Source organism: Apostichopus japonicus, chromosome 23, assembly GCF_037975245.1.
Source record: "Apostichopus japonicus isolate 1M-3 chromosome 23, ASM3797524v1, whole genome shotgun sequence".
Classification (NCBI taxonomy): domain Eukaryota; kingdom Metazoa; phylum Echinodermata; class Holothuroidea; order Aspidochirotida; family Stichopodidae; genus Apostichopus; species Apostichopus japonicus.
The window spans coordinates 15583126-15610172 of NC_092583.1; the positions used below are offsets into that span (position 1 = coordinate 15583126).

The 27047-nt window shown below is 35.7% G+C and overlaps 1 protein-coding gene across 12 annotated transcripts in view; it reads left to right on the plus strand.

Annotated features, from left to right (window-relative positions):
* LOC139964551 (prolyl endopeptidase FAP-like) overlaps positions 1-27047 on the plus strand; it is a 251697-nt gene that overhangs the window by 94560 nt on the left and 130090 nt on the right. For 2 of the 12 annotated variants that reach the window (XM_071966204.1, XM_071966211.1), the window contains exon 1: positions 15443-15662. The exons of 5 other annotated variants lie outside the window; for them this stretch is intronic. In XM_071966204.1, coding sequence (XP_071822305.1) covers positions 15567-15662 — 96 coding nt within the window. In that variant the 5' untranslated portion in view covers positions 15443-15566. Of the gene's footprint in view, positions 1-15440; positions 15663-15753; positions 15832-27047 lie in introns of those variants that run through there. 5 more of the 12 variants (XM_071966201.1, XM_071966212.1, XM_071966213.1 and 2 more) reach the window with 5 other exon arrangements.

Here is a 27047-nt window from a genome sequence, read left to right on the forward strand (position 1 = left end):
CAATATTTGAGATAAGAACTTATATTTAATACGTTGGTATATTTTATGTTATTTACGGACTTACCCCTACTTATATTCCAATATTTGAGATAAGGAATTATATTTAATACGTTGGTATATTTTGTGTTATCAACGGACTTATACCCCTACTTATATCAATTGCTGATATAAAATTGCACGAATCACCGTTAATACTTTAGTTTTTTCATTTTATTTTATTTCAAGAGTTCATTTACATTTTGGACCACTTTGTTGATTAACGTTAGTCCGACATATTACATCAATTTGCTACAGAGAGTAATTGTGTTTCAGATTTGAGATAATTTGAAATATTTGATATATCTGCAAACTTACATGTAAACATAACATAATAATAAATAAATAAATATGAATATAAATAATAGTAATTAGAATTTTCGGATCATTTCATGATACTATAAAGACTATGAACCATATTCACAGGCAACATTTATTTCTATAACGTAAATATTCAGTTGAAATTTATTAAGCGTGAAAGATATCATGTCGCAGCAAAATTAGGAGGAAAAGTAAACATAATAGTTACTCTAATAAATCGTACTAAATTAAAAAGGTGTTATTTCCATAAATGCACAGAATATTGCCCCATATTAATGAATTATTGCGTTCGCAAGTTGGATGTTCGTTACTCAGCTGTAACATGAAAACTGCAGAAAATGAAACATTTTCATCCATTAATTATCATGTGCGTATATATATATATATATATATATATATATATATATATATATATATATGTAATTATAGTCTTTTCTGTAAATGTAAATTCCGCCTCCTGACTTTATCACGTGTGCATTGCAGCAATATATATATTGTTTGCTCGAAAGAACAGAATGATATTCTATGGGCGGCCGTTGGCAATAATATTGAAATTGAATGTTAATAGAAAACATAGAAAAAGATAAATCAACTGAAAAACTCTGCGAATGAATTTCTCTGTAAATTAATTGATAAATTTCCAATCCGCTTGGTGTTCATTTACCGGGCAAACTAATTAAATCTCTATTTTCTGCCGTCAATTTCTTTTCCGTATATACTACATACTTTATAATTAAGATATTTGCTTTATATGCAGGCCACAGTTGTTGATGTGGAAAACATTCATGAAACATGAAATGCCTGTACATACGGTATACGGTTCATATATCAGCTATATGCCGAATTATTTTCAAGACGTATATCGATTCCTATGACTCGTTCGAACAGAAATAGCATGCAATTTATTGTAATATTAGACCAGGAAGATATATCACGTGACCACATGTGTTATTCTTCAATGTAAGAAGTAAGCCCCTGTGTGATTAAGAAAACCTCACTACAACTTTCTGCTTTCCATTTCTTAAGAAATATGCAAAAAGCAATTTAAAATTTTAAAAATCCAATTTGTGATATTTTCTATCGATGGTATTAATAACTTGGAATTTCGCATTTTTATTTACATTGGTCACTATGATCAATCATTCAATCAATCCAATTTTAATCTCCAGCAATCTTCTTTACTTGTACCCAAATTAGATAGATATATTAAGATATATTATATTTGTTGGTGCGGAAAAATGTTCAGGTCTCATTGTTTCAGTTGATTTGCTCTTCAGAAAAAGGCTATATCAATAAAAGGAAATCGCAGCTGTCAATTTACATGTACCCCAAATAAAGGTATAACCTAAGGGTGTGGAAAAGACTTGAGACACGTATAGGTAATATGAGCCACATACGTAGGGAATTGCCAATCGATCGGACATTTGTAAAAATCAAGTCAAGTGTATCATCTTTCTTCACACTGATCACGTGACTGTGGGCTTCCAAAGGGTTTTCCCTATGGAGAATGATCCTTGTAAATCGCTTTTATACAAAACAAGTGATTTTAGGATATGGTTTACGTGAATGATTGAATATAACTTAGAACAGCACAGTACAGCACAGTACAGCATAGTACAGCAAAGCACAGTACATCATAGTACAACAAAGTGCAGCATAGTACAGCACAGTACAACATAGTACAACACAGTACAGCACAATACAACACAGAACAGCAAAGAACAACACAGTACAGCACAGTACAGCACAGTACAGCACAGTACATTACAGCAGAGTACAGCACAGTACAGCACAGTACAGCAAAGTACAGCAAAGCACAGTGCATCATAGTACAACAAAGTACAGCATAGTACAGCACAGTACAACACAGTACAGCACAATTCAACACAGAACAACACAGTACAGCACAGTACAGCAAAGAACAGCACAGTACATTACAGCAGAGTACAGCACAGTACAGTACATTACAGCACAGTACAGCACAGTACAGCACAGTACAGCATAGTACAGCAAAGCACAGTACATCATAGTACAACAAAGTACAGCATAGTACAGCACAGTACAACACAGTACAACACAGTACAACACAATACAACACAGAACAGCACAGTACAACACAGTACAGCACAGTACATTACATTAAAGCACAGTACAGCACAGTACAGCACAGTACATTACATTACAGCACAGTACAGTACAGTACAGCAGAGTACAGCAGAGTACAGCATAGTACAATACAGCACAATACAGCACAGTACAACACAGTACAGCATGTACACGAAGACATTGTCCCAACAATATTGTCTGTCTAAAGAGATTAAATATAAAAAATGTTTGCTAAAGAACTATGAATGTTATAATTAAAGATGAGAGATCGACATGCATACCAAAGTTACTCTTTCGAACTGAAATGTAAAATTTATACAATTTACAGAACTTTGTGCAGTGATTGTTGTCCGCCTCAGCTCCGCAAATTGAGCGTTCATATCATAGCAACAAAAAGCCGGCTATTCTGTCAGTCAGTTCGTCACATGTCTGTTAAATTGCACGATAAAAGCGAGCACATAACTTTTCCAAAAAATAACACACTTCTTTGTAACTTCTTTGACATATACGGACCATATAACAGAACCAATCGGTAACTGTTAGATTATTAACACTCGTAACAAACGTAGAGAGATCCCGAAGTGAAAGCTAACGACCGATGGTTTCGTTTTACGTTTTGCAATGTTAACATGTTTTTCGTTTAGAGTTAAGTTCAAATTGTCCAAGACCCTGAGCCGAACAAACTTCCAATTTAACCAAAAATCCTCCCGGGAGAATATCCTTTGATCTTATAGTTATTAATATTCATATACCATGAAAACAATATTTTAATTAACTTTATCGATCGGTTTTGACGCCGGATAGGATCGCAAAAGATGGAAGTGAGATAAAAAACAACGTATATAGCGATAGATTCATTAAAAAAGAATGAAACTGAAAAGTTATTTATTTAATATATTGAGTAGAAGGTTAAATACGTGTAGCTTAACACTATACATAATATAGGGAAGATAACCAATCAGTTATAGATCAGGTAGAAAGATGGAAAGAACTCCGCAAAGAAACCCGATCTCTCTTTTAAGCAAGTCAAAACACACACACAAATCCGTGCAAAGATTGAAAACTACCGCAAGCAGAAGATGAAGAAAGCTTTCAAGTGCCTCTCGATAGATTCAGTTTCCTTTGACAATTTTTCTGTTTCTTATGCTTGATTTTCGGGTTGCGTCCGAGCGATGTAAACGATATATGATGTATAGTAATTGTATACCTCCGAAAGCTTTCTCCATTTCAAGGTCTTCCCAGTATATAGCAATGCACTAACAGCTGCAGCATTTTATTTTATTTTTTGTTTGTCTGTTGCTTGTTTGTTTCTTTGTTGTTTGTTTCTTACTTGTTTTTCAATGCTTGTTTGATGCTTGTTGTTTCTTTGTTCTTTGTTTATTGCTTGTTTGTTTGTTGCTTTTTGTTGGTTATTTGGGCTTTCTTGCCTCTGAAAGTTCTATGTATTTCTACGTTAATGCATTGCAGATGTGATCTCTATAAGGCATTTAGATCGTTCTCAATATACGTGCCCCGTTTTCTTATAAAACCTTTTTGTTTAAAGACCACAACAAAATACGAACGCAAAGCATGTATTCTATTCATCGCTTTCGGACAATCAAAGATAAAAAAGGTATAGTATAAGAAACCTCTTTTCTTACCGAATTTTCCATGTCCCTCGAGAGGCCAAGACCGGAGAAGTTATAATCCTCGCTTCTAGATACAGGCCGCTTTTTTACATAAAACGTAGACATCTCATCAGAGTCGAAGACTCGATGCAATAAAAGATAAGATACTTTACTAAGTAGTGAAAAAAAAAATTGTCGCTCGTCAAATTAACAGTCTTGACAGCTTTCTGGCGTTTTCCTTTAGCGATTGATGACTCGATCAAACGGTCATGACAACTAACGATTGTTGTTGTTTATGTTTTGCGTTTTTCCTTCCATGAATAAAATTGCTGATACTTTTTAAAAATAAGAAAATGACCCTTTGCAATAACAAGAGAATACTCCCTAAATACTGAATTCAGAAAGGTTGTTTTTTTTTTTTTGCTGCTGTGAGATTAGTGAAGAACAGGTCAATCGATGAACCTAAATAAAGAGGTTTGTGAATTTCCAATCGGACATGTAGAAATAGGCCTATATAGTTATTTAACTTCAAAGCCAAAAATACTTCACAAGAATTTTTCAAATATTCTAATTTTTGTTTCAAGGGGGAAAAAAGGAAAGAGCAAAAGATTGAGCCTCAAGGGCGGCGGAAGCACTTTTAATCTGGGGGGGCACCGACATCAAAGGGCACTTTGCAGAAATTCGATTGGACTGATGCAGCCTTATATTTAGTACCGTTTATAACTCTTATAGTTATCTTATTTGCGTTTACACATCACTGCATCAACGCCCCCCCCCCCCCCTCAAGGAAAATATGCATACTAGCACTGCAATATCCAATGTGCAAATTGGGAAACAAGGAACAAGTTTTCTTTTGAGACAAAATGAGGTGAAATCATGCTAGTTGCTAATGTAGGAATCTTCCGAATTAGAGTTTATTTCTTGTTAATATCTTAACAATTTTTTTCCATTCGAAATAGCTTTGAGTTTGACCCACAGAAATTCATTAAAAGTCAGGGGCGTAGCCAGGATTTGCAAAGTTGTATGCACGACTATCTGAGCGGAGCGCCACCATCGGTTGGCGCGGAGCGTATAAGAAAATTTTTGGTTTTACAAACCCCTCAGATGGCCGGAAACGGCCCTTCCCGAGTGTTCATTCTGGTTCCCTGGCCTCTTGCTAACTTGAGACACCTCAATTTTTGTGTAGAAAAAGGGCACATTTTTAACCTGAGGAAAAGTGGGGGGCACGTGCCCCCTGTGCCCCCCCCCGGTTCCGCCGCCCTTGTTGAGCCTCATTTCATTGTTAAGTTACGAAAATATTGACACATTTGGTATCCATTTATTTCCTTGTATTGTTTTAAATAATATTTAATGGCATTGTGTACAGGTACACGTTTTCAGTGCGAGTTGTAGTATGTAACGAAAGATATAAGCTTCAACAGTCATTTTTTTTCATAAACACAATAATGCGAGAACCCGTCAAGTTCTTATAAAACAATACATAATTTGTCTTTCGTCCCGATGAACTAATACGTCTTTTCATTTCAACATGTTACTGGTTCGACTAAAATTATCAACACCCATCTATAAAAACGACAGAAATCGTAAGTTTTAACGGGGATTAAAAGAACGAAAAAAAGAAGAAATGGAACAAATATATTCAAATCACGTTTTCCCTGGTTTATGGAATGACATATAGGTAATATTACTCCATACAATTCCCTAGCGTCAAATACTGGTTTTCAGGTCAACAAACAACAGTTGAACAGAGATTGCCAGATATATTGTGTGAAATAAGAACTTAATAGGCTAAAGAAAACAAAATACACGATGCAGTCTTTGAATTTGTAATGTTTTGTAACTTTAGAAATAAAAAAAAAAATAAAAAACAAGAGGCCCTCTCAAGTAGAAGTGTATTTAAATCACCGCGTGTCCTGTAGAAGGGTAGTTACTACTCTTGGGAGCTCGTATATAAATCTCGGTTGGTGCCATAAGGATTATCTCCGATATCAAACGTTATCGTCTCCAGATAACTATTATTTCACCTATACAGCCCGTACTTGATGGCTTGTCGTGAGAGCTCGCCTGGTGATATTTTACGGAACAACGAGATAATGTTCATGTTTGATCGAAAGGATTATATGAGTAATTTCTTCTTTCTTTCAACGGAAGAACGGAGAGATGGATTATAATTGAAGGATTAAGTAGAAACACCTGTCAGCTTTTAATCAGCGATTAATCTGTCAAGCGCTGACAGGGTCGGCAAATCGGTTTCTCATTTTAATTTATAGTTTCAGGTAAAGCATGCATGAGCTATATCCATACCTCTGATATATCTATCAGGCGGATGCATTACCAATCTTAAGACAGATAAAACAAAAATCATGAATTCGTCAATCGATTGGTTATGTTCGTCAACTGAAGATGACTACGAACATATTACACATGAAAGGAGTATATAGTCATCATATATGCTGTCTTTTAATTGGTTATTAAACACGTTATGAAACAATGTCTGGATTTACCTGCAGTTATGTTGAGAGGCGGTCTTATAGTATGCATGTGTGTTCAAAGTGTCGGGGGGGGGGGGGTAGGGAGCCTGATCCTGCAGGTTAGCCAAAAAATTAAAACAGACTATCAAATATTAATAAAAAGTTCATTCTGACGTCATAGAAGTCAGATTTTATGCTTTTAATCCAAACTAAGGTTGACCTTTTTCAAGGTAAACCATCGTTAGGGAGAATCGTGGGTTTACACACAACAAAAACTGGGGTTTACATGATGTTTACAACGTCCCCGCGGTTCAGCATCCCTGAGGCCTTATGCAGACCACCTGTGTACATGATGGCATTTATTATAGCATTCTATGTAAAAGAAGAATAATGTCAATAATAACGTATTATCGTTGTTTGTATTTATTATTTCCATGCATTACATTTTGTAACTTTTTAAATCATTTTTATAGTGTTCCTTTGTCCATATATGCAGGAAGTGGTCCCGAAAAGTTCAACTTGCTTCTAAGACTCAGTGTGGTGTATATGGTAAAATTTCACAACAAGCAAAACTCTTCGTAACGTAACAGTTTTTTCTTACAATTGATGAAAGAACGTTGAATCTTTTACCGTCGTCTCTCTGCTACTGCCGATGCTCCCTCACCTTCCTCATCCCTGCCTCTCACATCCTCCCCATTCTTCCTTCCCCATGTTTAATACTGGATAATACTTATTTAAAACCCGGTCGGGCCACCATAACCGTCAGGAAAGTAAAAGAATGAATACTTTACATATTTCATCTGCAATAATATGATAGATGTCCCAATCATTTCTCTGTAAAATTTACCATTCGAGCAGGCGACAAGTGTTCCATCAAAATGTTCATTTCTGATTATATTAAAGTTTATAATTTTTAAAGAGTAGGAAAAACTGACAACGCATATTAATCATTCAACGGATCTGAAAACAAAATTGACAGTCAAAAAATGAAAGATTGGACACGGTTTTACTTGAACAGGTTATGGCTTTATTGGGCAACTTCTTATATTTTAATGGGACCAAACTGTGTTTTTGGACCAGCTGATTAGCGTGAATTGTAAACAAAAATATCAGGCCTTCCGTATTACGAAATAGGTCGATTGTCGCCTTATCGTCTAAGTATTTCGAGACAAAATGAGCCACCATTTGTGAAAACCTTCTTCAGTTTGTACAAAAATATTATTTCCAAACGCATGCAATGCTTAATACCTACATTGGCCTCGTTCTTAATGCATTATAAGTGTGTAATGTATACCGCCAGACCGCCTACACAAATGCTACCCTAATTCATTTTAACGTATGTTGGCTGCAAAACTACAATGATATTTGACCATTCGTGCCCCTTTAATGCAATTGGAGTCCCAAACTATCAATCTGAGATGGGCTTGTTTTTCGTTTTATACACTTGACTTTGTTCAAGCCGCGTGGTATCTCGTGCATTCAATAATGCCTCGGATATCTTAGCATTGTAAATTGAATTAATCGGGTGAACTGAATTCTTGGGACGCCGTTTACGTAAGCAATTATAGTTGCTTGTACGACACGTGACTTAAATATTCTTTTACTTTCTATTTTCTGATTCGTTTTTAATCTGGGAAGATATTTCCTCGGTAGTTGATTGAAACGCAGCCGAGAGTCAATGAATTTTCACAGAAGCGAGGCCACCAATGTGTGAAGCGCTTTCACACGTATGTAATACAACACAACACAGGGTCGGCGGTGGTTTTAATTGTTTATATGCTATGGCAATGTTCAAATACAGTTTAAACGAGTGTAAACGGAATGTGTATACGTGTAGCGCGTCTCACAGACAGCAACCATTACATACTGCCCCAGGTGTGTAATGTTGTTTATTCATTCTTGGTGACAGGTGCACACATAACGTCATTGACAGTAGGCGTATTATGCTTCATTGTAGAGTTCCCCCTTCTTGGGTTAATCAAAATCTATGACAACTTTCAGACATTTGCATGAATTTAAAGTAAACAAAGATTATATATTTTGTTTTTCTTCTCTTAGGAATATGATTGTATCAACGACTTTGTCACCAATATCATTTTTTTAAAACTTAACGTATAAAAAATATCCATTTGCTGTTAAAGGAATTGTAGTGGTTGTGCAAAGGCCTATTTATGTCAGTACGTATAGGTCTAACGTAAACCCGCTTAGTATTATATGATGTGATGCTTAGTACTGTTCACATTTCTTTCATTTTTGCGTTGTTCTCAATCGTCTCAATCTCACGTGACGTCACGGTCAAAACAAAACCACTACATTCTAGTCTGAAGGTGGCAGTTCGCAGACTTCCAACATGACAATCTCAATTCGAATTGTCATCTTGAGAGTGTTGGTTGATATAATTGAAAGTTATGCGGGCCTCTTCTGTACTAATTGACCTAGATATTATCAAATAAAACGACTGCCCATGAGTATGTCACGAGAAATAAACTACCTTTTCATACTGGTCTGGTATTGCGTAGGTCTTTTAGTACGTGGTTTGTGTGTGTATATGTATATATATATAGGCTATAGTTGATTAAACTTTGATGTAGGTCACCATCCTCGCTGATATACGAACCAGAGACATGTGGTAATGAAATCAATTTGGCGGGAAAGATGGGGGACTGCGAGGATGCATGAACATAGTGTACTTTCTACATGGTTGACAATGTTTTCAATACAAAGCATGTGTTTACTGTCTGCTGCCATGTTCTTGATAATAATGATAATGATAAATAATAATAATAATAATAATAATAATAATGATAATACAGCTGTTTATTTTTCACATCAGCAAAGAAAGATGGTAAAGAAAATGGACTAACATAACAACGAAGTAAAGATAAACTTACATGATACGAACGATAGAAGGAGGAATGCAGACACACACGCACGCACGAACACACAAACGCACGAACGCACTACAAATAAAGAGACATATATTTATACAGATCAAATAAAATCACTAAACACGTGATAAAACTGTACACGTACGAATCGGAACGTAAACGCATATACACTCGAAAGAAGAGACAGTAAAACGTAACATGATACATGCATAATGCATGAGCAAACAATAGAGCACCCAAGCACACACAAAAGAACAGTGCTTTCGCGTTATTATGTTAATTTATTCATATACAAAATTAATATGCATTGACGGTACAATTAAGAGACATGAATTCGTTTCTGAAGTGTTTTGTTGTTGTTATCATTTGCTTCTGTTGTTGTTGTGGTGGTATTATTGCTGTTGTCGAGTTTGTATCATGATCATATACAATGACGTCACTAAGGACAGTAATAACATTGGTGAAAGGGAATGTACCCTTCATATTAGATTTTCGCAGAAGTGATTCATTGTGTTCATGCATGCAAAGGAGCAGTTTGGGTTGTATGTTGTGATTATATGTACTATTCGCTGAGTTGGAATGCCGTGGAACACATGAAGAGACACAGTTCCACATTCCAATAAAATAGTTGCGATAAAACACGACGGAAAAAAGCAGTATTTGCATAAATGTTTTATCGAATTTCGCGCTACTTAATTTGAGATTAAACTGCTCCCTACTTTTAACTTGACCTTCAGTCACAAAAGAAGATGAAAAAACACACACACTTATCGATTTGATGACGTAATAGGGAAAACCCCGAGAGGTATAGCTTTTTAGAATATTTAACATCTTTACTAAAATTCAGTCTCATGAGATTGAAGTCATTGGAATTCATGAAACCCTGCAACCGAATACGAATGGAATGTAGGCCGTTTTCTTTTTATGTTGACTCAATGCACATGTTTGTGTAACATGCTCATGTTTATGTAAAAGGCTCATGTTTATGTAATAGGCACTGTTACGTAGAATACTAACGATTTTAGTATCTTTCAGGATCCACACAACTTGCAGACCTGAACTGGCATAAAATATGTATTCCTAAATTTATAATCTCCCCATGCTTAACAAATATATCAATTTTTTATTTTTATTTTTCATGAAAAATTTCATATTCTAGGAGATTTAATGCTTAGAATCTATACATGCTTGATTACATCCTTCATAACGAGAGTCTGCTGAAATAAAAGCATCCTAGTTTCATGTAAATTTTATTTCCTTTATTCCATTTATTGTACTATCAGGGCCTGACTTGTTTATCGTACGGAGTTAACCATCCAAACCAATAATGTATGACATGTTGTTTCCATTGGATCATACATGATCATTTGTACAATATATAGGTTTTGAATAATCAATATATACGAAGTGAAAAATTATATACTGTGGCAAGTTTCTCAACAAATGTGTGAAGGTTAAACATGTTTCAAAAAAAGGATTAAAATCAGTCACCAAGTAATGGTAATAACATACACGATCGTGCAAGATAAAAAACAACTCTTTTACTATGAAAACGTATTACTTTTCAATGAGTAAATTAGTAACCAAAGAAAATCTGAGGGCAGTATGTATCAATGTTAGGACAATGGTATAATAAACTTTGTAAGTTGATGGCGCTACATACAAATTAAATCTACGTGTAAGGTATAAGTGCACTGTATTTTTTATGTCCGAGAAACTCAACTGTAGTGCTGTAGATCCCTGTTCAGGGTGGTCATTCTGCACATGACGTCATCCTCACATGTATCTATAAAATATTATAGAAATTAAAACCAAGTAGTCATTTTCTTTTTTATTCGGAAGCAAACTGGAGTATATAATGCATATGATATCTTCAACACCTATAACTTACACTGACCACAACATATTTAAGTTAGTTCATATTCACGTGTAAAATACCTTCCCTCGGGGGAATTTTTTCATACATACACACATCGAATCCCGGTGGAGGCTGAAAGTTTTTTCACTGTTCTTGATTTTCCAACTCATTACGGTTTTCATTTATATATATATATATATATATATATATATATATATATTATCATTATCTCCGTTTAGTTGTGTTTTATTTATCCTGTTGAATAGCTCGTTTTGTTTGTGCACATTAATTAACCTGTTGCTCTTACTTCTGACATCGTGAAAAATGTGAAAAAAACCCGGTTGTATGTTAATTATACGCATCATCCTGAGTATGTATTGACTCTCCAATGTCGCAATAGGTGGTGACTACATTACTCACCATTGTGGTGAATTTGTGTGTTTCCCTTTATGTTAGAATAGTAAGTAATAACACAGCGCCCTCTTTTAGACAATCAGCGATATATCCATATATACAGATATGGCTCTGCTATGTAGCGCTGCATTAGATGGTATTATGGTGTCCGTCGTGTAAAACTGAGAAACAGTGTAAAGGTTGACTAAATTGAAGAAATATGAACACCCATAATATACTTGAGCAAGTTTGGAATACATGTTTCTCATTTTATCGACAATTCTGAACAATATGCTAGTCAGGAATGCCAAATTATTATCTCTCATTGAAATATCGTTACCTACATATTTAAAGCGTATTTCAGACGTAACTTTTGTATTAAGAAGACATATGTCTTTAGAAATATAGATCGAATCAATTTGACAGTAAATGTTATTACACTAAAGATGTAAAAAAAAAAAAGATTTGAAATCATGATATCTTAAAACCACATCAAGATATCATAAACTTCACTGGCAGATGTCGACAGTTCAATTTTCATGAGACAGAATTTCACCCATCACGATATTGACACTTATGAAAGGAAAAAAAATATTCAAAATAGTATCGTTAATATTTGCAAAATATGAAAGCTTTATTACTCAATTGAGAAAAGACTGGCATTATTTTTTATGTACAACGTGTGACGTCATTTCGTCATCAGGAATATGTGAAATCTAAAAGGGTTCAATAATTTCTTATTTATTTTTAATTTAATTATTTATTTTTTGGATATTTCTATTGCTTAATTGTAATTTAACTGAAAATAACTCAAGATTCGTTCAAGACGGTTGCCTTGTTGTAGCCTACCATTCGCGTGTGTACTGGATAGCAAGAAATGCAATGTTCGTTTTGGTATAGCGCACTCTATTTAAACTTCCTGGTTGTATTCAACGTTCCATTTCGGATCGTGACTGTTAGATTATAACTCTTCTCGCTCAGTAGCTAAGTCGGGTCAATGCGTGAGGACCGCTCTTCTTACAACTGACCCGTTCTACCCGCATTTCCGCGTCACTGGGTCAGCCTACTCCATAAACGTGCCATTAACTTCCAAACTAAATCGTCGAAGGAATGTCGTGTACGAAACCTTGTACGTAAAAGTTCTCACTGGGTAAAAGCTACCTGCACCTACGGCATAGGTGACGTATGAAAATCCATGGCACCCTCGACTCTCCGTACCATGTTCATTGCTCAGAACAAGAGTTAAAGAAGGTTTCGTCACTATAGTATACAAGCCTCTTTACTCATCAGTAGTGGAATTAGAAATCATATATTGTTTAAGACCTGAAGTGGTCTACAAATTGCATTATCAGGGTCCACCTCACCCCCCCCCCCCAAACACACATTTCAGCACCCCCTGTGTTTCCACTGTACCATTTGCCAGCCAAGCCACAAAACCATGCACGCCTGCTTGATAACATGTATATCGCAAAATTTGTTCTTCTTTGTTGCATTTCGGCTGATTTGGTGGATTGATAGACTCTATAAGGAGTATGCCACACTAAATACATTTGCCCGTGCGGTAAGACAGGTTATTGTTACTGCTAATCCCTGCTAAGTGCACTTTACGCCTCAATCCTGTCATATATGGGCGTAGAAGCAGTAACAGCTTGGGACCTTAAGTTTCAATCCTGTCATTAAGATCAGAACCAAAGCCATTAAACTTTAATGGCTTGATTGAACGACTGTTTAAACTGTTTGACTATAGCGCTATCTATCTATTTATATCACCAGTGTATATAGCCCTCAACTTTGATGCCAAAGATTGACCCTAGGATTTTCCTGGATATACTGAACTTCCAAATTATTTCTAAACATCGTGTGATATTAAAAAAAAAATGTCAAGTGGAATTAATATACTCTGTATGGGGAGAGGTTCAGTTAAACAAGAGTAAATTTGCAAAAAAGTTGTTGTGTCATGGCTGGAGGCTGCTGGGCCAAAATTAATTTGATAAGTAGCCTACCCGCAAGAAGTTGTCATACATTACAACTCTGTAGCCGCTGCTAGGACATATACTAAATATTAATATGTATTGGTTAACAGCTTCTGTCATGATACAATAGTTTATGTTTATCATACACCCTTAGAACAGACAACGTTCAATGTGGGAGATAAATATGCATTAATATTGTAAAGCGTTGATAAATATTCCAACAACAAATATGTCATATCATATCATAACATTAAAGCAATGTAAGCATTCGTCTTAACAACGTTGTAACGTTATGAACTGCTCTCATAACCTTTCCCGATCTCGAAAAGTTCACTGAACGCACAGAGGAAGCTGGGTGGCAGTTGCATTAATTGTCAATTGGCTACATTGCTTTAAAATATGAAAAAGTTGTCTGTAGCTTTTGCATTACACAAGTATTGGTATAGTACGTTCCAATGCTACTGTAGCCAACCCACCCACCTCTCGCCCAGTAATCTGCCCCACCCAGACCCTTCCCAACATCTTCAGTAACTTCGGCGATATGTCATATATAAACGATGTTACTGATATGAGTTGGAGGAAGTCCTCTAAGCATGTTTACAGTGTCACAATGTGACAGTTACAGGCTGATCTGAGCAACGTGTGGATATATTTGTCGCGGATTCTGTGTGGTGGTGGGGGAGGGGGTGTGGTGGGTGGATATAGTGTACCACCTTTTCAACTTCATGTTAAACTTAAAATGTAATTAGCTTAACATTGCGTTTAGACCAGTGGAGGATGCTCCCATACCCCTGCATCAGGCGCGGCGGAACAGGAAAATTATTGGGGGGGGGGGCTAATGTGTGGAGACTATCTAAGCGGAGCGCCACTATTGGTTGGCGCGGAGCGTACAAGAAAATTTTGGGTTTTTCAAACCCCCAGATTGCCGGGAACGGCACATCCCGAGTGTTTTATGCTGCGAATACCTAGCCCTAAAATATGGGTCTCAAGCCTACAATTTCTCAGATTGCACGTAAAAATCGATGGTGTCCCCCAGCATTTACTAAAATTATTACACCTATATAGTATACGTGTGCATCGGACAGATCGACAAGTATGCATTGAAAAATGGGCAGATGCACGTTTCGGAGCCTTGGTAAATATTGGGGGGCTTATCATGCATTTGCCCCCTCAACTTTTTCATTGGGGGCTGAGCCCCCAAAGCCCCCCACCCCGCCCCGGTTCCGCCGCCACTGCCCTGCATTATGAGACGTAACGAACAACCCCAGGGCAACCCCTTACGTTATAAATTCTGGATCCGCCTTTGAAATCCATTCACCTTCGAACGCTTTCCTCATTGCACTCAGATGCAGAGGACTAAGCTATGTTCATCTGCATCTGGAAACGCGTGCTTCTTGGTGCATAAACGCACTGCTGTTGAAGTTTTTAATTGAAAAAGGTTGACGGACGAGGTCGACGTACTGATATCACAATGTGTAGGAATTTCGGTTGGAATTGCCCTCGCTTTCTCGTAAACTTCTTTTTACATCGTTACACTTGTAATAATTCCCTTTCGGAACTGGTTTAGTCTTTCTTGTTACATAAATTTTACACAATTATAAATTTGAAACCGGTCAATTTGCTTGAAGTTAAAATAAATGAACACAAAAAGAAAACGTGAGTGTCCGCGCTGATTACATTTATGATTGTGGCCCGTACAGACCTAGCGGAAATTTCGTAATGTACATAGTCCTGTTGATTATTCACACACAATTGAATAGTGAATGAGCTTAAAAGTCCGCGCACGATTTGAATACGATCACACCAGATAATCTGTCCAGTGATAAAGAGGAGCTTATGCTAGTAGAATTTCACTGTTAGTGGACAGAGAGGGAAGAGTGTGTGAGTAAAACTATATTCTGAAAAGACAAGCAATGATTTCTGCGGTAGCAAGTTCAACCAGCCCACGATCCGGGGCTAGCCAGGACCAGCTGCACACTACACAAGATGAAAATTGTTCGCATTCACAGGTGAGATGGCTTTTGTTGACTTAGTTGGTTATGAATAGTGTTGTGTGTTCTATTGTCAGAAACAATAGGGTTATCGTAATGGTTAACGGTATGCCTATATGAACTAGGCCAACTGTGCCTTCATGTTGAAACCTAACTTAGGGTATATATCTCCGAAATGCACCCTGAGGTACGTTATATTTTTTAGAGTTTGGGTACAGTTTTATGACATGGGACAGAGTTTTCAGTTTAAAAATACAGGTATTTGGAAGGCCTACTTAAGGACTGGGCCCAGCTTAGGCTAGGTCTACCCAAAGTTTCAACTATAGTATACAGTAGGTATAGGCCTAACCTAGGCCTACTAACTAGGTAATGTATGCCAAACTGTATATATAGCGAACGTGTTACTCTTTTAATAGTTTGTGTGCAAAGAGAAAATTCAAGAAATACAACAGGTCCCCTCCCCCCGATATATGATGACATTTTTTATCGGTCACAGTACTTTTATTTTGCCACGCAGCCTGGTGGTTCCCCGTTGGTGCAATGAACTCGGCCTACTTTATGTTGTCTAGAGAACAGATCAGATATTATGCCTGCTTATTTGTTAATATGATATATTAAGCACAAAAAATGTGCTGGTAGTCATGCTTGCCTAACTATAGTAGTTAGAACAACCTTGAATATGTCACAACATTGACAACTGGATGGTAGTGTGCTCTTGCATGTAGTTGTAGTGTACAGAAATATGTACAAAACATAAAAACTTCACATATGTGTAATATTAGATAACTTTCATGTTGCAGCAACTTATTGGGGTGTCTTACTGGCCAACATATTTTGTTAACTTTTTGGAATAACATTATTTCTGAATAGTAAAGAACTCGACTTGAGTTTAAAACTTGGAAAATAGTTTAAAATTGAGGCCAATATCTTATCCAGAAGTATACATTATTATCCTGTCATTTCCCTCAAGTCTTCAAAATTGGTATTCAATGTAAGCTAAACTTGATAGTTTACTAATCATATTTTAGTTTTTGGGTAAAAGTTGTATTTGAAGCTAATCTTCCCAGTAAATTACATCACGGCTGATTGTACCGAGGTAATAAAATAATAGAAAGGGTGGCAAAATCAGTTTTGAATCTTTAAAATTCCAAACTAATGTTCTAAATTTGTACAGTTTACATTGATTTTACCTGTCGTCAATCGTTTTAAAAGCAGATATTTATAAATCTTTCCTCACATCTGGAACAGATAGTTCCATTATTATAACTATAATTAAAACCAAAATCATTTTTGTCAGGGTTAAAACCATGCTGCCTTCATACAACAGAAACACAAACAAATTCCTTACGGTATTACATTACATAAATAATGAAACATACATGTGCAGTAGCATATGACATAGTGGAAAAGTTTTCAACCTTGTTAATACAAAAGTTGAACTAAAAGTGCTCACCATTTTGTAATTTACCATATTTTACAAAATTTCTCAAAGAGAAGAGAAAATCTATCTCCTGACACCTCTCCCCTTAGACCCCCCCAAACATAACATAATATCTTGTTCTCCCCCTCCCCCAAAGAGTGGTTGGTGGTTGTACCTTTGAATTTTCTTGCTATGCGAGCTGCTGATTTAAGACAAACTTGCACACAATTTATTTGTTTGAGAAATGTGTATGTCAAGTTTTCTCTGAATTTCTTGTGTACTCATAGGGAAATTGATAACCACCTTGAAAGTTAAATATTGAATAAGTGAGTTTTTTTCTGTGAATGTGTTCTGTCTGAGAGAGTAGAGCTATTATTAAAGTGTACACAATACCAAGAACATAAAATGGTAGATCTTTATGCATATACAGAGTTAATACAAGTTTACAAGTTGTAGTCTGCTAAATTAGTATATAAGTGTGTTTGTAGGTGGCAGGCCCAGGCCAGGTACCTTTGAATCTTAATATTAGAGATTTATGCCTATATGTATAATCACAATAATGTTTTGGAAATACTGTATGTCTACTATGATTTTGTCTCATTTTGAATATTGATAATTTCATCATGTTTTGAAAAAGTATTTTTTTTGTCATCTCCACAAGTTTGAAAAATCCAAAGATTCAGCTTGGGCTATCATATTGATCACTCGCTAATTTGTATGCTGGTCTATAAAATATTGTGAAGGTCAGTTAAATTGTTGGAAAGTTGTTGTAGATTAAAAATCTTCTTTGCATAGATCAACGTGTCTTGGGTATTAAAGACAAACTTGAGATGGCAGGCAAGTTTCATTATTATTATTCTGTTAAAGCAATTGTTACATAATTTGATTAATTCAACTCTTGTCATGTTATAAATAATGTTTAATGTGCCATGAAACATATATTTATTTTACTCAATGTTTTAAGAGTTTGTATGCCTTCTTGAAGTCTGCATCAAAATGAAGCTTGTGGGCATTTCTCAGTTTAAATGAGATAATAATTTCTGCGCACCGCCAAATCTTCCATTTTAAGTTTTATGAGTTAATGACATACACATTAAGTAGAGCATTGCACTTGTTCTTCGTGAGTACGTCTTTCACATAATAGTCAAAATACAGGACAGGCTTTTAAAGCGTGTTTGGGGATGTGGAAAAATGTAGAGCAGGTACTTTTCTCTGCCGTAGGATACATCAAAGAAGTAGAAAAACAGTATTTTTAAAGTGCATCATCGTCATTTAAAATAGCCCAAGAAATAAAACTAAAATTTTCCCATTTCTTTCTTTCACTTGCACACCAGTTTGAATAAAAACCTGACAAGAAAGCACTTAAACTTCAGGGTACTTCTGGTGCCTATTTTTAGAAGATTTTACATAGATGTCACTGTCAATTTCCCCGCTCAAGTATCCCCGAATTCACGATGTCGAAAGATCAAAAGACAAAATTTATTTCATGATACAGCAATTACTGGGATACTGTACTTGAATATATATACTTAGTATTTGCTGGATTCAATATACTGCCCAATGCCTATCCTTGCAAACATATATATACCTCCAAAACAGATTTCATATAACTACTGGTATATATATATATATTTATTTGCAATGTTCATTTACTGAAGGGCATAGTAATATCTCGAGTGTAATATAGATCCTATTTCTTGTAAATCACATTTAAATTAAATGTGCGAGAAAGCTAGATGAATCACAAATATACAGTGCCGCACGATGATTACTTTTGAACGGAAGGTCTTTCCAGCGTGCTGAGCGTGGTAGCTAGCTTTGACTGAAGGTTCAAGTTATGAGTCATTTGATTCCTATCCATTCTTGTTTAGATTTGCTGAAGTTGAATCAGGTAATACAATTCAGTGATGAATCTTATTCTTAAATTGTCCCTCTCTTCTCCCCCCTTCTCCCCCCTCCCAAAAAAAGAAGACATAAAATATAAATGAATTGTAAAGATATGAACAAAACTTAACAAGTTTAAAGGACATGAATATTAAATTGTTGGTGCCTCTTCTTAAATTGTTGGTGCCTCTTCTTAAATTATTGGTGCCCCTACTAAAAATATTGGGTGCCCCTCCAAGTCTCTGGTTTCCTGGTTATGGGCCCTTAGACATAAATGTTACTCATATAGGATTTCAGCTCTGTCTTTTGTCATCTATGCGTTGAAGCTATTATCCAAACAAACACTATGTTTACCTGGAAGAGTTATTAAACCAATGAATTGCTGCCAACATTCTACATGGTGGGTAGTCCTTATGTGAGAACTATTGATTGAATGTAGTATGTCACACTTTACAACATTATATTTATCTGTACAGTATGTGCAGTGCTTGTAAACAAGCTTTATTCAAGCTTCAAGAGGAAATGCTCCTTGTAATTTATTATTCTTGAAATCATTGAACGTAAAAATTACAACAGTATTTGAATTTGTTGCTGTTGGGCTGTAGTTAATCAAAAACAATCAACCTTTAAAGTGATTCAACTTTTCTTGAAGATAGAATTTAAAGCCACTGCAATTGTTTAATTCTTTGCTTTAATTGCAACAGCAGGTATACATTGACTGTATACACACTTTAGAAAAATTGGTTTGAAAATGATATTATTATTAGGAAGGCGTTGTGGTCAAGTGGTTAAGGCAGTGGACTTGTGATCTAAGGATTACAGGTTCGAGCCCTGGCCAGATCATTGCGTTGTGTCCTGGGGCAAGGCGCTTTATCTCCATTGCCTCTCTTCACCCAGGTGTATAAATGGGGACCTGCGAGGTAACTTGTAAATATAGTTGTGTGCGCCGGTTTGTGGCTGCACCCTATGGGAAGTCCCCCGGGGGACACATGGTTGTGATGCACTGTGGTGCCCCAAGAGAGATTGATTGAATTGTGCACACTTTGGTGTGTGGGTGTGACAAGTTACCAATGACCAGGGGTTAAATTGTAAAGTCGTGTGAGGAGGCATTAGCCTCATACAAGACTGTAAACCTTCAACTTCAACTTTAACTTTATTAGAAGTTCTCCCAAACACTTCTCTTTGATTAGAGTATTTTTCAATCAATGCACATTTAATGTAACTTCTATAAGATTCCCTCTTTTTAAATCAGCAAGCCATCCAGCTAAACTGCATACCACCCCCCCCCCCACTCCACCTCTCACTCCTTCCTCCACCATACAGTTGAAACTGGAATATATAGCAAGATTTCACATATTTGCAAAGTATAATTGAATTGATAGAACTTTGTACCAAGGCATCTTCTTCACCCGGCATCATTTCTTTACCCTCCTCATTCTTGTCCATCTCCCTTCTCTGGCCTATGCCTTACTTCCCCATCTGCTCAACACGGAGGAGGGGGGTGGAGGGGGAGGTGGGGTGGAGGGGAAGTGGGGGGTCTTAGTTAGAAGAATCTAGTAAGATTTGTCAGAACATGAGAGCTATTAAAACAGATATTACCAATTAGTTCAGTAGAGTATCTCAACCTGCTCCCCTTCCCAAAACAAAAGCTGCCTCTGAGCCGGAAACAGGGAAGTCATTTTCTAAGCTGCATTTTAGTTCATGATCTGTTTGTATAATTGAGCTGACATAATGTGGCAGACACAGCTACGAAAGCAAACATCCCTAGCATTTCATTTTCACCAGGCTGTGTCTACTAAAGTTTTGTTTTAATGATAGTTTAAGCAGGCTGTTTTAGGCTGTGTTAGATCGATTTGTCACTGCTTTGACACTGTACAAACCATGTCAGTTTACTCTAGAAGATAAAGTTTCTCTTTAGGCGTTTCTTCTCTGCGTCATCGAAACGGTTAAATTGCAAACGTAGCCGATAGCTCTCTCTCTCTTAAAGCAGCTCTTGGAGTTGACTTTGATAAATTTTAAGACGCTTTGGGATACTTTATTATCCCAGAAACAATTTGGTCGATTAGCGTGACTCGTTGAAAGTTTCATTAGAATGTACAGTATGGAAGCCGATTCAGTTTAAAATGTTTTTGAGTAAATATTCCAATCTGCTAATGGAATGGGACTTAAAATACCACAATGAAAAGTGTATGGGCTACTAAATGTTCATAATTGAATCAAATTTTTATTACAAGGTGGCTTGTTAATCTTCCCTTAATTTGCTCAAAACTCTAGGGTGGGGTGTCATAGTTTGATATACTTTTATGTTTAATAATACTTTGAAGGGTTTGATAAAATTATTAACAAAAATGAAATAGAAAAAAAAATGCTTTACATGTTATTCAGTTTAAGTATCGACTACCTTTTATGTACATGAAGCAAGCAAGATTTCCCCTTTACAATGACATGGGAGTTTTTCTCGTTAGTAATTAGAGCTATTGTTTCAATTATACGACTGGTGACATGTGGTTCTTTTTTATTCCAGAAGTCTTTAACATGGAAATCTAAGTTTGAATTTTTTGGGCTCCTTGACACAAATTAGCGCCGTAGTTTGTTGCATATACTTTTCTCCTGAGATATTTCGTTTCCCCGCATAAATTGCCTTTTTTGAAATTTCTTTTATATAATTTATGTTTTTGTTTTATCAACTGAAAATGATTTGTATGCATCTGACTGTGAGTCTTCAAGCTAAATGAAACCTTGACTCCAGAACTTAATTATGAAAAATTTTCCCCCTGTCATTTTGCACATATTTCATACCCTAAATTTTCTGTATTTCATATATGAATAAAAAGACTAGCTTTTAGGAGGATATCATTCAAGTAAAAAAAAAAAAAAAATTATTATGCGGTTCTAAAATTTGTAGGCAATCAATTTCTGTACGTTTGTTTCAATTCGAAGCATATAGATTTGAGTCCTTCCCATTCGCAGCCGTTAAATGGTTAACTCGGCAGTTTTGCGCCCCGCACAACCTCGTTCGTACACGCATACATGTGATTTATCACACACGTGGCAAAAACTGTCACACCAACCAAAGTGGATTACGTGCTTAAATGTTTCACCATCCCGTTTAAATTAACCAAACGAGGGAAGCCCACCATGAGATCAAATAAAATTTTCCCTCTACTTGGTATTGATTTTTTATGCCGGCCATTCATTGATTCCACGACTGATTTCAATCACGCTATTTTACAAACAAAAGCTCAGACCCGAATTGATCCTTCGTACGGTCTTGTAAACTCTACATGGAAGGCCAGGATTGCATCATTCTTGTATTAATGATACTCTGGGAGGTTTAATTGGATTTCATTACACCAACCTACTAATGGGAGATTGTTTCTTCAGTTGCTTTAGTTTTTAAAAATGGCAACACTCTGAAGGTTGGATTATTTAACTGGAGACACTATAGAAGTAGTCTTTGCATTTACAATTCATGATAATATTCAAATTAATGCAAGTATAATGTATTCTGTTACTCTCTGTTAATTTTTACGAGGAATTTATGGTGGAAAGCAAAATTTGGAGAATGGAGCCGACTCTGATGAAAATTTCTACAAACAGCAAGGGAAAATCAAAACCAAGGCCATAGTTTATGTTACTGTACCTTACATACATGCTGAGCATTGGTTCTGAGGTTTGGTAGAGGGTGGAGGGGGGGGGGGGCTTGGTGGGTCATGGCTTGGTCCTAACAGAAGATCCTGGTTCAACAATCATGGGCCTAAAGAGTTTGTGGACATCTGATCACAATTCAAACTTTCCAAATCAAGCTACGCTAGGCAAAAAAGTTTGCAAAATTACTACCTCTAAACAATTATCTCTAAACAATCTCTAAACAATTAAGGGGATTGTGGGGAGGGGGATAGAAGTGGAAGGATAGGTGCACAGTAGAGGGATTTAGAGGCAGTTTTTTTTCATACATGGATGACCAGAATAGGATTTTTCTAGCAAACTCGAGAATATTACCGATGCCATTGAAACTTGATTTGAAATGGTATATATGTATATCAATATCAAGATATATCCAAACAATATTTCATCTGTTAAATAAATCTAAGGACTAAATCTTATTGGATGTAATTTATTGGTCAGCTTGCCAACTGATCTATATATTTACCTGACAAGAAAAAGAAAATGAACTCCCAATTGTCACAGTGAATTTTTTTTTTTTTTTTTTAATCACTCACATTCATGGAGGAGATGTGTCTGTTTATATTCTTTTGTATTTTTTTATATGCACGATGAGATATGGAAAAGTCTGTACTCTGGTAGGTGGATTCCTATAACACCTCCAGCAATCAGACACTTGGCTAGAACTCATTTACATTTTAGATAGGCAATAACTGATTGGCGCTCATTGAAATAACCGCAAACTTGAAAATAGATTGGCCAAGGTGCATTTATCACCATCACAATGCTAGCGGGGGGCACACTGCACTTATATAATATACACTATACATAACATATATATTTATCTGTATACATATTTATTTGTACGGCAGGTATTAACAAATGACGGGTTAAGAAAATTTATTCAAAATGTGTATCGCACCAACTGCGTACGGTTTTCTTTTCTATCGATAACGTAAACACAAATGTGATTTAAATACTGGCTCGGAGGTTAGGCATTGTCTGAGCAGGGTGTTTGGGATTGGAATAATTACTTAATTTCCGTTGCCGTACTTGAGAAAGTATTTTAGCTGTCAGCCAAGAGAAAATGGAAGCACAGGGGTAGAATCTATACGGTATTAAAGTCATCAGTTTGAGTAGACAGATATCGCAAATGAAGTTGATGTGGACATAAGAACTATTATCATAGGGACTATGAACCAGTGAGCAAATTGAAAATTTGGGGTAAGACAAGAACTTTGAGGTAAATATTAAAATATTGTGGAGGGTCAACAAGAGGTAGGCAGAGCCCCAGACAATGACATCACCAAGCCCCTTTCTGCACACTTCATTTTTGCTTTTAGTGTACAATGAAAATGAGAAAACATTTATTCTTTATCCCATAGTTTTCAAAGCAAATTGATTGACCTTTACACCTGAGGCTGAACCCCCTAAATCCTCCTTTTGACACCCCCTTGCCTCCCTACCATCCTCCCCCTCCTCCTCTCCTCCCTTTTTTCAGGCCTGCATAATAGACAGTAAAGACATGTACGTATAGGTACTTTTCCTGAAACTGTAAGAATGTAAGTCAGACATTGGCTTAAATTAGTACAATTCAGTAATTCAAATTTAGTTTTCATATGCTTTACAGAAATACATTAAAAAATGATAAGAATCTGGTATATTTACACATAATATGATGGGCACCAGCATAAACAATAATGTTTATCAAAGTTATTGACCAAAGAGAAAAAGAGAAGATAAAATATTTAACGAATGAGAGAACAAATAAAAAGTCAACTGGAACAAGGAGAAAATATGGAAGTCACAGAAGGGAGAAACCTAGCTAGAAAACATTACAAGACAGCACACAAAATGGAAGCAGTTTTACTGTGATAGGTTAATAAATAATTCCATGAACTCAGTATGCCAACTGTTCCAGTGGTAGTCTTTAAATATGCCAAATGCCAGTTTACTAGCATTTAATGTGTTTTGATACTAATGTCATATTACTGAAATAATAAAACTTTTGCACATTTCTTGATAAAAGTGGTAAAAATTACTCAAAGGATCATTGCAGAAGAATGGGAAGCAGATGACTGCTTTTTTTACCAAGTGTGTGTCTTTCTCAAATTATGCATGTATAGTCTGTACACTGCAGGCGCAATCAGATATGGTCCGATTAGTTAAGTAATGTCTCCACGACAACCAGTCATGACTAATAGAACGTAAGGAGATTAAAATCACTTTTGATACCTTGGTGTAATCTCCTGGGCATTGAATTCTATTTCGTCTATAATTTTTAACTATTTTAATAGTTAGTATTGATTTTTAGACTGACCTTGAAATGATGGAGAAAATGAAATCAAATATTCTTTCTGCATGAAAGCTTTCTTTTCATCTCAAATGTCTCTTTTTTTTTTGTATTCTTTTTATTAATATTTTGTCTGTTGAAATGGTTGGTGGGGTAAGTGGCCCCATGTGCAACATGATGTGATCAGTACATGGTTGAATGGATAGGCCTTCACAGACTACAGTAGGCATATAAGGAAATTACCAAAGTTGACCTGCGGAAACTTCTGTACCTCATATTATGAGCAATACAATATTCAAACTTTACTGAAGGTATGTACTGTTTAGCTGTTGTGTAAACTTAAAACAAGATTACAGTATTACATGTATAATGCATCTGGCAAGTTAATTTGTATTAATATCTAATATTAGTGTAAATTGGTAATGCAAAGATTAGAACTGTTCAAAGTCAAAGTCCAGAAACAATCAAACTGAGTCATGAAAGTTTCAAAGAGTTCCATATTCATGGCTGCTAAAGTCCCATTAGAATTTGTCATCTCTCAGAACATTTATCAAAGTCAAATATTTCTCTTAATTTTTTTTAATATTTAATATTTATTTTTAATATTTATTTTTAATATTTCCATTATTTTTTTAATATTAATTACGCTTATATAATATACATAACATACAGGGATGATTTGATACTCTGTTTATCGGACTTGCTGTCGTTAGGTATTATCTGTGTCAAATGTTTATCGCCAGGGTTTCATAAGGATGGAATTTATGTTCCTCTCTAAATGACTGGTCTATAAGCATTTATCATGGGATGCCATCTGTGCAGAAAGTTTTACTACCAATTAATTGGATTCTGTTGGTGGCCCTTTGTTTATAGTTTACCTAAAGACCTCAACAGGACACCCACCACGACTTTAACAAGAACATTTGGTACTGATTTAATGACATTCGTACGAGATAATATAAATATATATCATAATATGTAATGCATTATGAACTATGAAGTTCAAACAGGGTCGTAGTACTTAAGTTTAGCTCTGTGCTTCGAACCAATTCTCACAATCATTGTACCTAGAGAAAAGAAAACTTAAAATACTTAAATTAACAGTTTATAATGTTGCTGAGAACCTATTTAGTCTATAACTATATAGGGAGTTTTTTTTTTCCCCATCCCCTTTAAAAAAAAATTGATGATTAGTTGCAAAATGTTGTTTTATTTTGCTACTTTGAAAGTAATTTATGTTCAAGATTTTTCCCACAAATACTGGCAATTTCGTTTTTCCTTCCAAATTCTTTGTCAACCCTCCCAACATTTTTTTTGGAGAACCTTAATAGTGTTGCAACCCCTGCTTTTGAATGCCAGGGAATTCAGACCCCAAGCCATGTTGTAATGTTACTGAATAACAACATTACAGACATTAGAAAGGTTTGTCCAACAAATATTATCTACTTCTGGGTTAATTACTTCGTTTGCATGCTTTGTCTAGCTTCATTGTTTCCCTGTGTGATCTTGCTAGACATTCCTAAAAGTGTCTTTTGTATATTTGAGTCCTATTTACCGGGTCTTCAATGAAGGAGAGTGGTATCTTAACCACCAAACTTCAAGGCTGAATATAACCATGGAGCTATAAACAGCTCCATGATATACCTTTGAGCAAGTTATATCATGTAATGTGCTCTAAACACACCAAAGGCACAGACCCAAACAATCATGAATTTGTTCTTTTTATCCTCCTTACTTACTCTTGTGATTGATTTTTTTCAGAAAACATGACACAAGGCCTGTTTGCTTCACCTCCCCCAGAATTGATTTTGTGCCTACTAAACAGATAAAATTACCCGATAGCGATTTTGCATGGAAAGTTAAAAAAAAATATTTACAATCTCAGAGAACCCCAGGGAAAGTTATGTGACAGCATGACACATTTTTATCTTTTGCGAGTCAGCAAAAATTGATGTTGTAAGTTTCAGGATGAAGGGAAAAGGATAGCTTGTGTTTAAAGAGGTAATTCATGAACTGGAAGTCAAGTGAGGTATACGAAAGGTAGAAGGAATAGATAAGACCTTTTAAATAATGATAATTATATTAACATAGATCTATTTTATTCTACAGTGCGGAGTTTTTCGTTAACTGGGATCAAATT